The following is a 12622-nucleotide window of genomic DNA, read 5'->3' on the forward strand; positions in this document are numbered from 1 at the left end:
CCGACCAGGACCTTTTGCGCGCACAGCGCTGTGGATGCCGCGGAGCAGTTCCACACCCGCGGAGCCAGGCGGTGCGCAGCCTCACCGCTCCACGGCGGCAGCCGGGCGACCTCGCCACCGCTTGTCGAGTCCCGCCGGCGCGGGCTTTTCGCCTCGAAATTCCCCCTGCGGAGCCGCCCGCGTCCCGATTCTCCATCCCCGCTCCCTGCCCACCGCAGCGCGGTGGTGCGCGTTACTTACGCGGGTTACTTGCCTGGGGCTCACTGCGGGAAGCCCGAGGGAGAGGGTGGGAGCCCTGGCCGCAGAGGGCTCGCCCACGGCTGACTGAATCAAAGAGTTAAAATATAAAAGCACTTTTTTTTTTTTTTTTTTAATATTAATGTTCTTATAACGGAAGTTCTTATCAGTGGGTTGCACTGTACTTGGCAAACAAGCCTTTTTACCTTTTAAACAAATAATTCATTAGGTAATTAAATTCAAGTGAGATTACTCTAATTAAATATACACTGCTGTTGAATCATAATTTCTATGTGGCCTAGTTAAAGATGAACGATCTCTTATTTCTGAAAAAAGAAAAAAAAAAAAAAAAAAAAAGCTTTAAAAGAATTCCCCAGTGACTGGAATAATAGATTTATACACCACCATACAGAGGTCATTTCAAGAAAGAAGAGACACCAAACACAACATAAAGGGACTTTTCATGTCTGGAGATACTAGAATTTCAGGTTTTATTGCTGCGAGTTCTATTAAAAGACTTTGTGGAACCTAGGAGGAAATCAAAATTATCTTTCAAAAGGCAATAAGTTATATAAATATGTGCACAAACAGAAATGTGTCTCTGAAGGTATTAGTTCTGCATAATTTCAGATGAGTAGCTACTAGGCCTCAAAGGAAACAGTGCATCTTGAAATGCTCTGAAGGCTTACATTGGCCAAAATAAGGCAGGACTTTAGCAAAATTAGAAGTAACTTTGTAGCCAACGATGTGCTATATGTCCTGGTTCCCTTTAATAGCATTAGGCGTTCAAACCATAAAGACTAATCTGGAGAGTAGAAGTTCCTGCTCTCTGCTTTGATCTCCCTCCTCTTGGTTGTTTAAAGCTGACAGTTTGGCTGAATGGCATTCACTGCTTTCATTTGTAAGACATGAGTTTCCTAGTGTTCCAGAGCTAGCAGCTACACCTGTACTGCAGGAATTTACATTGCATTGCTCCAGGATGGCATTGATTTGGGACGGGTGAAATACAAACACAAACTAATTAAAAACTGCATAATGCAGCCCTACAGGAACAAGACAGAAAAACAAATAAATACAACTGCAGCTGGCACGGCAATTGTGCCTCTGCCCCCAAGCAACAGTCTGGTGACATAAAATTATAAACCTTTAAAATCTCACATAATTGCCGTTGATCATTTCGGAGACAAAATGGAAATTATTTTGTTAATTAAGTTCAGATCCATAAAATATTCATAGGTAGGTAGACAGACGGATGGACAGATAGATATAGAGAAGTAGATGATTCATTCTGTAGATCTGTCAGCTTGTTTATATAGGCCTGTGTGCATAGCTTTAACAATTCATTTGCAAAACAGCTAAGGAAGGGAACATCTATGCATTCTCATTCAAAAATAAGTACAAGTTGCAACCGAGGTGGTCTGAGATAAAGGTTTAATAAAAAAAGTCACTGCCAGAATACTAGGGGAAAAAATCAATTTATCTTAATTTGCTAAAAGAGAGAGAGAGTGAAATTTCTTTTGTATTAATATCCCCTCTCTCTGAATAACATAATCCTTGTAAATGCCTTATTAGCTGAATACAGTCAAATTACCTTGAATACAGTCAAATGCTTCAGCTGATCAGACTACGATTCCTCCCTGCGTTATACATACCTACGTGCTCGCATTTAGGGGATCGGCCAGGTATCCCTGACTGCAACTTTGGATTTGTTTGGACAGATCAAACCATTCGTTTGCACGGGCAGAGGTCTGAAGACTGCTGTTGCTGTGAATTAAATTTACTAAAAGAGTGAGTTCTTTTTTTTTTTTTTTCCTCTCTCACAGAAGTGTTCATCGGATTGGGCGTGAAGGGGAGGGAGGGGGAATCTGGCGCTGCAGAGATACATCGCCTCTCCGCCTATAATTGTTTGACACATGCCCTGTTGTCACAAAGTGGGGTTGTTTCCCAGACCCTGCTGGAAAAAGGTGCAAAGTAATAATGAGTGTTTAACAAGGCTCATAAATCAGGGCTGATGAGAAGCGCTCGGGACGGACGCTCGGAGAAGACAGGGCCTGGCAGCGGGTGACCAGCGAGAGGAAACGAGCACGGCGGTAGTGCAGAGCGGGAGCAGCGCTACCGACACCCCAAAAAGTGCAAGCCGTCAAATGCAGCGCGGCCCCATGCTAGATCAGACATAATGCACTTAATGAAAACTCAGTCAACTGATCCAAATAGTCGACAGTCGGCGAATAATTATAAGCTAGGCAAGATATATTAAATTAATGGATTCAGTCCTGCACAAAAGTATCATTAGAATGTATAGGATTGATACTTAACATGGTACAGTTATTTTAAAATTACACATTAAAAAAAAAAAAAAAAAAAAAAAAGACAAAAAAAGGCAGTGAAAGTACGTGGTAGGAACAGCGAGAAAATTAGCATCGCAAGAATAATCTATTTTTGGTAGTTTTTTGTTGTTGTTGTTTGTTTGTTTGTTTGTTTGTGTGTGTGTGGTTTTTTTTTTTTTTTTTTTTTTTTTTTTACCTTCATGTTCTTTCCATAGGAAAGACCATTGAAGCAGACTATTAACTAGAGAGACCATCTTAAAATTATTTGTTTTATCACTGATTCGAGCTAAAAATCAAGAGAGTATTTGCAGAAGAAATCGTTTGCCAGGATATTTCAAAGCAGTCACAGAATTAAATGAAAACTTTTTTTCTCGAGCCACAAACAAGGCGCTTTAGCGATTAAGCCTCTCTTTCTTTTGGTAGATCTTATTATCAATGCCGCATAAACCCCGAGTTTTGCTAACAGATTTAGGCGCACGTGTATCTGTATGCAGATACAGTGCACAAATGCGTGCATGTCTGTGGAAATTACACGGGTGAACTGTAGCCTAATAAATATCTGAACTCCATTCTCAAAGTGTGCTCTGCTTAGTATCTTATTCTTCCCATAGTTAGGTGTCTCCTTTCAACATCTCTGTCATCTCCATTTGAAGATATTTTCAGCGGTTTATCACTGCCATCTCCAGCCCTGCACATTTGCAGCAGGTTATCACAATTGCCAGTCCCCCCTGGCTGATGTGTTGTGTTGATTACCATCAGTGCCCTCAGATATTTGGTGCGGATTCCCAGCACTGCAATATCCACTCTTAGGACATCTGGAGCAGATCAAAATCACTGACTTCATTTTTCAGTAGAGTCAGTGTTAAAGCTTCACATATCCTCTTTGCAAACATACCCTTTAGTCAATTCCTACAGAACCAGCCTTTAGTTAAAATTCGGCCAAGCAGCGACCCCTATGTCTGGATTTGCATTTCTTATCGGACACCTATCTAAACTGATTTGTTAATAATAAAAAGAAAATCTCTTGGCAGTGGATGCATCGCCTTAAGAAACTGGAAGGATCACACTGTCTTAGCAAGCTCCTTCTCCGGAAAGGCTCTTTAAGGAGAAGTTTATCTGCCCAATGATCTCTGAATTATACGAGCGTGGCCATTTAGGTCGATTTACTTTAAACAGTATACAATTTATTTTAAGCGATTACCTTAGGTATAATCACATTATACCCAGCGCTGCTATATATTTCTCTCCCGCTTGTTTTCAGATGCACATCCGCTCTCCAATGGAAAGGTGACTCTGTTTTTCACTCTGATCTCAATTTCTTCCTTGCTACGTGACCCTTCAGCGTTTTAAAAGCGCTGTTCAGCTAATGAGTTGGCACCGCGTTCCTTTTTGTTAGATTTTGCCGAAAGTTAAGGAGACATTTGAGCAACCACAGCACAGGTCTCGGAAAAAAAAAAAATAATAATTAAAAAATAATAATAAATAAATAAATACAAGATTACAGGAAGAGATGTTAAATATTTTTTTTCCCGAATTACGTTTAAGAAGACCTTTTCGAAAACACTGTTTTATTCAATCTCCTCAAAATTTCAAGCTAATTTATGGGTGGGGAGGGGGAACGGTGATCACACCAACCTTTTGGACTGTTTAGGGTTTAGGGAGATTTTCCTGGTGCTTCTGGCAGCTGACGATGATGTTTGTAATTTTCCGTACACTTTCGTTCTTTCCGCACTTTCCTGATTAAGCTCCTGCTATAGGTCTTGTATGGGGGAAATAAACCCAGGATCTCCCAAACCTTCACTAAACTGATTTTCAAGCTAAGTAGCTTAATGTAGCAGCTCTGGTCCCCGCTTACTTGCACAAGGGGGAAAAAAAATTAAAAAGGGCTTTGAAAGGTTGCCTGCTAACGTGACTTAATAAACTGCCAGAAAAATGGGCAATGTCCAATACAGGAGCGGGAACTGCGTGGTGAGGGATTCGCATTTACTGATCAGAATTGTGCATAATTAACGGTGCTTATCCTCGCGACGGGAACTTTTCAGTTGAGAAACAAAGCTCTCCCTCCCAGCCCTGAAACTTTCCCCCTCCACGGTGCGTTTCCTTTTTTTTTTTTTTCTCTTTCTTAATTTTTCCCTTCCCATTTTGTCCTGTTTCCAAATCACCGCTCCAGGTAACTCGCACTTTTTTTTTTTTTTCTTGCTGTTTATTTGCTTTATTTCCACGCAAGGCGTAGAATAACAAAGTTCGCCCGGAAAAAAAAAAAAAAAAAATGCTGCGCCGATAAAAAAGCAAGAGGGACATTTTTTTTTTAATTTATTTATTTTTTTCTTGAACTGATCTGAGCGGGATGGGAGCGGGTGGGGGAGGGGGTGACTCACATTTCTTAAGCCTCCGAGTGGAAACCTTTTTTCTGGATACATATTCCGACCAGATCTAAAGCGCTAAGAAGATTTCGGCAGCGTCGGTGCCTTATCCCACCTTTATTTACCTGCAGCCCTTGTAACGTGACACTTCCCTTCGCAAAACACCGCGGCAGTTTCCAAACCCCAATCAAGCTTTGTCACGGCCATGCATTTTTGACTGAGGGTCGCTCTCCTGCTCGCAGGGTGAGATTTTGGAGCCGGGGGAGCGCGGGGAGGGGGGCGTACGGGGGGTCCTCCTCTCCCTTTTAGCCATGAGGAGGGGAGAGATCACTGCTTCTAAGTGGTGGGGGAAGGAAGTTAACCCAACTCGCAGGGATGGAGATGACTCCCGCAGCGCGGGGCGGGCAGGGTTGGCCGGGCTTACAGCTGCCCCACGGAGGCTTTGGGGGGTGGCAGGGGCTCCCCGCGGGCCCCCCGCCTTGGGGTCGACCCCCACGCTCGGAGCGGGTGCGAAGCCCACGGTGGGGCGCCGACCCTCGGAGTTGGCTCCTGCCCCGGGCTTGGGGATAAAAGGACAGAGACATCCGCGCCCCCCTTTTCCGCTTTCTCCCTCCCCTCCCCTTCGCTCGCCCCCAGACAAACACTCTCATCCCAAAAAGCAGCGGCCCTGCGCCGTGCCGGCCCCTTGAGGCAGGGAAAGGAGAGTTGGAGGAGCCGCCACCCCGGCCGGATCGGGGAGCGCCCGGCCACGTCGAGGGAGCTGGGGACATCCCGGGCAGGTCACGGTGACAAGTCATTTCCTCCGAGGCGGCCGAGTCCCGCGGTCCCTCGCAGAGGGGTCCTTTGTCTACCGCTGCACCTTCCACCCGCCTCTCAGGGGAAAGGGGGGAGAGGAAAAAAAAAACAGCCCTCTTAATAACGATGGTGGCAACAGACTGTTTGGGTCCTTGTATCCCCCCACACCTCAACATTTCCCTTAGTCCCCGCTGAAAGGGGCGGTTTGGAAGTTGTGACAGTCTACAAAAGCCCGCCAGGACCCCCCGGCTCAGGGGCGAGGGCTTCGGGGCTTCCGTGTCCCCCGGCATCCACGTCGCCCCTGTCGATTTGCGGGATTATTTATCGCCGACATCCCGAGGACTGGCGCGATGCCTCTGAGACTTGCCCCCGAGCGTCAGTCGGTCGGCGGGGCATAAGGAGGAGAGGGGGGAAGGAGGGGCGGGGGGAATCTCTGCGGGTCTTTTTTTTTTTTTCCTTTTCTTTTTAAATAAAGATTTCTGTGATGAACGACTAGGAGCCTTTTGACTTTTCAGCAAAGTTATGTTTGTGTGTGTGCGTGGTGTGGCTTTGTGGGGTTGCTAGACATAGTTGGCATTTATTTATTTATTTATCTGTTTAGGTGGTGGGGAGGTTGTTTTTTTTTTTTTTTTTTTTTTTTTTTTTTTTCCTAGTGGTAAATTGTTACAAGTCGCCTGTCTACAGAGCCCACTTTTTCTCTCACGGCCACTCTCGTTTGTTCCCGAGTCCAACGACGACAAGGGGGACTCAATGCTAAAGGTGGAAAAACCCGGCACCGCAGTTGTTTTTGTTAAAAGGGGACACACTAAGGCTGCGAAACAGCAAAACCCCAATGTTGGACAGCTGTAAAATCGTGTAGACAGGTTGTCATACAGCAGTGGGGGCTTTTCTGAAAGGAGCCCATTGCTAAACATTAAATACACACACAGCACAGCACAGCAGCTGCGCGGACACACGCACACACACACACACACACGCACGCCTGGAGGAAAGTGGCCCGGGCTGAGCTGCGCACCACGTGCTGCACCGGGGGGGCCGGCGGGGGCGCGGGGCGGTGCTTGCAGCTCAAGTGGATGCCAATCAAAACATCAACTTCAAATTGTATCTGAAAGATCAGCCTAGGACCTAAGGGCAGACACATCAGTTGGAGCTCAATTGTTGATCAGATCACATCTAAGGGATTTAGGAGCACAGAAGAGCCGAGATTTGAGGAAAGACACCCCACTGAATCCTTCCACACTCCTCCTCCTCCTCCTCCTCCACACCTAGGTTGCAATATCTCTCTGACAGAAAGAAATCAGAACGAAAAAAGAAAATTACCGGCTCGATTTCTGTTCTCTCGCCCTGCCTGACTCCAGTAAAGAGGGGTGGGGGGGGCGGGGGGGGGGGGAGGAGAGAAAAAAAAAAAAAAGAGAGAGAGAGAAAGAAAGAGATCCTAAGAAGCCCGGGTTTGTTCCTCTCCCCTTCCCGGCTGTTCAAGTCTCCCTCCTCCCCTTTTCTTCCTTTTTTTTTTTTTTTTTTTTTTTTTTTGTATAATTCCCTCCCCCCCCCTTTTTTTTTTATATTATATATATATATTTCTGCCGCTTCTACCGCCGCCGCCGTCAGTGCCGCCGCCGCCGCCGTGCCCGCGCCCCGGAGATGTCCTTCCCCCAGCTGGGCTACCCGCAGTATCTCAGCGCCAGCCAGGCGGTGTACGGGAGCGACCGGCCCGGGGTGCTGGCCGCCGCCGCCGCCGCGGCAGCCGCCGCTGCCGCCGCTTCGGGCCGGCCGGCGGGCGCCGAGCTGGGCAGCGGATCGGCCGCTGTCACCTCGGTGCTGGGCATGTACGCGAGTCCCTACAGCGCCCCCAACTACAGCGCCTTCCTGCCCTACACCGCCGACCTCGGCCTCTTCTCCCAAATGGTGAGTGAGCACCGCCGCGCATCCTTCCTTCCTTCCTTCGTTCCTTCCTTCCCCCACCCTCCTGTACCCATTTCCCCCGCGTCCCTTCGGGCCGCCGATAGAGTCAGAGGGAGGGTGCGGGGGGCTGAGGTCCGAGCTCCGCGGGGTGGCGGAGGCCGCGGAGAGCGCGGCAGGGGCTGGGGACGGAGCGCGGGTCGTCCCCGCTGCCGCCGCCGGGCAAAACTCCTCCGAGTTTTGCTTCTCGGAGGGGGAAAGCAAGGATCCTGCGCCCTAGAAACTCGGCTGTTTCTTCTTGTTGTTATTGTTGCGGTTGGAGACGGGCGGTACCGATGGTGCTGCTGCCTCAGTGGGCTCTCCAGCCCGCTGCTCTTCCCATCGGGTCCTTTTCTTCCGTCCCGGGTTCCCCCCGAAAGGCCGAAGTGTGGTCTAGGTAGCTGCTACGTCCGTTTATTTTCGGGCATTTTCTTTAAGCTTTAAAAACTGTCCGCTCACTTCCCTGAACTTTTCCCACTCTGATTATGGCGAGACAGAATTTGCATCCAGTGAAGGAGGGCATCCACTTTCCATTATCCGTGTCGGGGCAGAAAGGCACATTGGCATTACCCCTAAATCAAATTACTGTTATCGTAGTTCTCCTCGCATTTTTTTTTTTCATCCCCGTCAGAACGTAATAGGTAAAAAGTGAAAAATCTTTTATAGTAATTGTTTTTCGTCTCTGGTGTCGCTGAAACGTTTTCTTTGCTCATGTCTGCAAATTTCTCAGCGGCGGTACGAATAGGTTCTACTTTATTTCTCAATACCCCTCTGCTCTCTCCCCTGAAACATAAAAGTGTGAATATTTATAACTAGGTGCATGCAAGGCATAACTTAGAGGGGTTTTTGATACATGTACATGTATGCGTGCAGGCAGGCAGGCAGATAGGCTGTTGAACAAGGGTCTTCGCCTGAAAGCGGCTCATTTTGTGCTGCAAACATTTCCTACGAAGGCAGTTTTAACAGCATGCGTTCCCTACTTTTTTAACCTTGATTTTGGAACGCAGTAAAAGTTGACACAGAAGCAATGAGTGATTTACAAGTGGCTTCTTCAAAAGAATTCCCAGCAGAGATCACAGAAATAATATAATTTCAGCAACAATAACAAAAGACAACGGAATAAAGGGGGTGCAGAAAGCCTACTCTGTAACACATTATAAAAATTGCATCGGGCTTCTCCTTATGTATAAGCTTTGACTCTGAAATTAAAATACACGTTCGTTTATAAATGTTTGACAGAGTTAGATTAGTTTCTCTGGTGACATTTTTGAGAGGTTCATTTTTAAGGCTGACATAAAATTTCGCAAGATTAATGCTATGGGTATATTTCTTGACTAGAAGAAAGCGACATTGTAGTAGGGAGAGAAAAAAAAAAAAAAACGGCTTTAAATGTTAGATACTCAGCAACAGTTTCCTTTCCTACTCGCAAAGGTATCCTGGTGTTTTACTACAGTAGTTCACCACGATGGTGATATTTTGAGATAAATTCTACGATTCCGAGCATTTGGAAAATAAGATCTAAAATATTAAGTTAATATCTGGGCTATTTGCGGTAATAATGAGGCCTAATGAGCTTGCTAGAAAGATAAAATGTTATTTAGCAAAACACCTGATGGGATAATTTGACTTGCTGTGTTTTACTACTGATGATAAAAAGAATATTGATTGCAAATAAATCACCGTCTCTAAACGCTTGTAAACAATTTGTGTTTGCTCTGCTCAGATCAAAGCAAAACTTATAAGATAAAGTATCTGCATATACATATTCTACAGTACACGGATCATCCTGCATTCCAGAGTTTAAAGGCTTTTGTAACACTTGGAAGTTAATATTTTACACCAGATTCCCAGAGTATTATTGTGTGTGTGCTGGGGGGGATGCTTGTGTGTGGAAAACCTCTCATATGAGAATTGCATTCGCGCTGAAGTTGTGCGTTCATCTCCCCAGCCACGTCTCACACCAACTCCTTTTAAAGGCAGATCTGGAGCCAAATAAGAATGCTCTGAATGCATCTGTAATATCCTCCTGGATATTTTGCAGATAAATGCAACATTGTGAGAAGGCATTAGTTGGTAACTCTGGTGTAATACCTGCTTTCTCTGCCCGATAATTTTGAGCACACAGTAAATTGTCTCATTGAGGTGAATGTGAACTTGCTGCATTCCCACTGATTAGATTTGGTTTGGGGAGAAAACACGCATTATGTCTAGCATAACCCAGCTGAGTCCTTCTTTCCTGTCTCTGCAAGAAGGGGGGATCATTTGGGAATTCCTCTGCTTGATGTAAACGTGAAAAGCCTGGAGCGGGGAGGGCTGAATCTGACTGTGAAGGCCCTCTGCACTACTCAAAGGCGTATTCTGGCTCCCAGAGTAGCCTATTCAGCTCTGTTAGAGACACTAATGAGATAACTGATGTGCTTTTTCCTCTCCGCTTGTCTGAATGTGTTGCAGGGTTCCCAGTATGAGCTGAAAGATAATCCTGGTGTCCACCCTGCTACCTTTGCTGCCCACACTGCCCCCGGCTATTATCCTTATGGACAGTTCCAGTACGGGGACCCAGGACGACCCAAAAATGCCACCCGGGAGAGCACCAGCACCCTCAAGGCCTGGCTCAACGAGCACCGCAAGAACCCATACCCCACCAAGGGTGAGAAGATCATGCTGGCCATCATCACCAAGATGACCCTCACCCAGGTCTCCACTTGGTTCGCCAATGCCCGCAGGCGGCTCAAGAAGGAGAACAAGGTGACCTGGGGATCCCGGAGTAAGGACCAAGAAGATGCCAACCTCTTTGGCAGTGACAATGAGGGAGACCCCGAGAAGAATGAAGACGATGAGGAGATCGACCTGGAAAGCATAGACATAGACAAAATTGATGAAAATGACGGAGAGCAGAGCAACGAGGAAGAGGAGGAGAAGCCTGATCTCCTGAGACAAAGCAGTGAAGAGGATCACTTGGAAAAAGACAAGGATTTGGCACTGTCAGGGTCTGAAGGGCTGAAACCCAAAGATGCGCTGGCCATGGTGAAGGAGGCCTCTGACAACAGCACACGAATCATCAGCCCTGGGGGACAGAGCAACTTGCAGATGCCATCTCACAGCAAACCCAAGATTTGGTCTTTGGCAGAGACGGCAACCAGCCCTGATGGCGGCCTGAAATCCTCCCCCCCTCCACCCCCTCCTCCCCAGGTTAACCACACTTCTCCACAGATCCAGCATCCTGCTTTTCTCCCCAGCCATGGACTCTATACGTGCCAGATTGGCAAATTTCACAACTGGACAAATGGGGCTTTCCTCACACAGAGTTCCCTGCTAAATGTGAGGTCCTTTTTGGGAGTAAATCACCACCACGCTACTCACCACAACCACCACCTCCAGGCCCAGCAACAGCCTTCTGTTTTAACAGCAACCCTGGGAGCCCTAAGCAGTGAAAAACCTTCAGAGAGGACCAGTCCCAAACACCTAGGTAATGTCCCAGGCAGCCATTTCCCTTCTGCCCCACCACATGCACACCAGCTTCTTGAGGGATGGTGTCAGGTTCAGCCCCAGTGTAACTGACTGCTTTTGATGGTGTTACAGACAGTATAGCCTGGTACTGAATTTTATTTGCAGCATGTTGGTTGTATGCATTAAATCCATTTCATATGGGCTATTACATTCTCACCCTACACACCCATTAGACAATTTAAGAATGACAGAATAGGCCTGCAAAAGTATGCTCTTCCCTCCTTCCTGATGGTCACTGATGGTCCAAAGCATGGCAAGAAAAGCTTGTGTACTCCTTAAATATTGAAAATAAGTGAATACAACCATGCATTTGTGTTGTATGTATGCAAATGTACATGCAAACATGTACAACTACACGTGTCCTAACAAGTGGGGCAGAGGGAGATGAGTTTTTTGCACACTGTACAGATTTTTGTTGGTTTTATTCTAATTATTTTCCCTTGTTTTCTGTCTCCTTCTAGAAAGAGAAAATGTACCAAGAACCGAATCCCCACCTCAGCCGCTCAAATCGCCCTTCCAGCCTGTCCGTGACAAGTGAGTTTGTTTGTTTGTTTTCACTGAAGGAATGTTACTTATGCGAAAACAGAGTGCTTGAATAATAAAGACTAATTATAACACCTAATCAGCACCATAATACTACATACAGAAAACAAGAACAACATAGAAGTTGCTGTAATCTTTTCAAAGTTAGGCTAAATTACAATTGTACATAGCCAGACTTTAACTTTTCTGAAACTTAACAGACCTCAAAGATCTTGTGTTAATTACATTAATGACAAAGATTTCTGTGCAGTTAACTAATAGTAGGATATTATAGCAATAGTCAGGCGATTATAGGAAAGGATTCTCTCTCTCTTTTTTTTTTTTTAACTGAAAGTTTGTTACGTCTTTTTTTTTTCCTTCCTCCTTTCCCCCCTGCAGCTCTTTGGCTCAGCAAGAGGGAACACCGAGAATTTTAACAGCTCTCCCTTCTGCTTGATTAAGTGGTTTGCTGAGAAAAAAAAAATAATAATAAAAATTACAGAGACTGGTATTAAGGACAGAAAAAAAAAAAAAAAAAAGGAAACGATATAAACGACTCCCATCAATCTCTTTTTTGCAATAAGGTGGTGCAAATCCATAAAAGCGATTACACAAATCTGTAGATGGATCCCCTTCTTCATTGTACCAATTCAGATCGTGTTATTCTAACCATTCTTGGGTTATTTGGTAAATGTTTCCCATGTGTTTGTGTTTTTTCTGTATATAGAGTGATTTCAGATTGTAAATAGCGCGTCAGCAAAACTTGTCTAAATCATATATTTTTGTCTAATAAACTAAATGAAATTATGAACTCTCTTCAGGTATGTATTCTCTGTTGCTGCAGATCTTAAAAATATATTACAAATCTATTCAAACATTTATAATTGCTTTCTAAAATGTCAAGAGATTTTGCCTTCACATAAATGAAATTTA

General features: G+C 45.5%; 1 protein-coding gene across 1 annotated transcript; it reads left to right on the plus strand.

Annotated features, from left to right (window-relative positions):
- Positions 1 to 7363: 7363 nt before the first annotated feature.
- IRX1 (iroquois homeobox 1) lies at positions 7364 to 12146 on the plus strand (the record flags this gene model as incomplete). The annotated part of the gene is made up of 4 exons (XM_084281469.1): positions 7364 to 7627; positions 10112 to 11126; positions 11629 to 11701; positions 12089 to 12146. 4 exons carry the CDS (start codon positions 7364 to 7366, stop codon positions 12144 to 12146), a joined length of 1410 nt encoding a protein of 469 aa, XP_084137595.1.
- Between the last annotated feature and the right edge of the window lie 476 nt (positions 12147 to 12622).

Source organism: Netta rufina (genome assembly GCF_964035555.1).
Source record: "Netta rufina genome assembly, chromosome: 2".
NCBI classification, from domain to species: domain Eukaryota; kingdom Metazoa; phylum Chordata; class Aves; order Anseriformes; family Anatidae; genus Netta; species Netta rufina.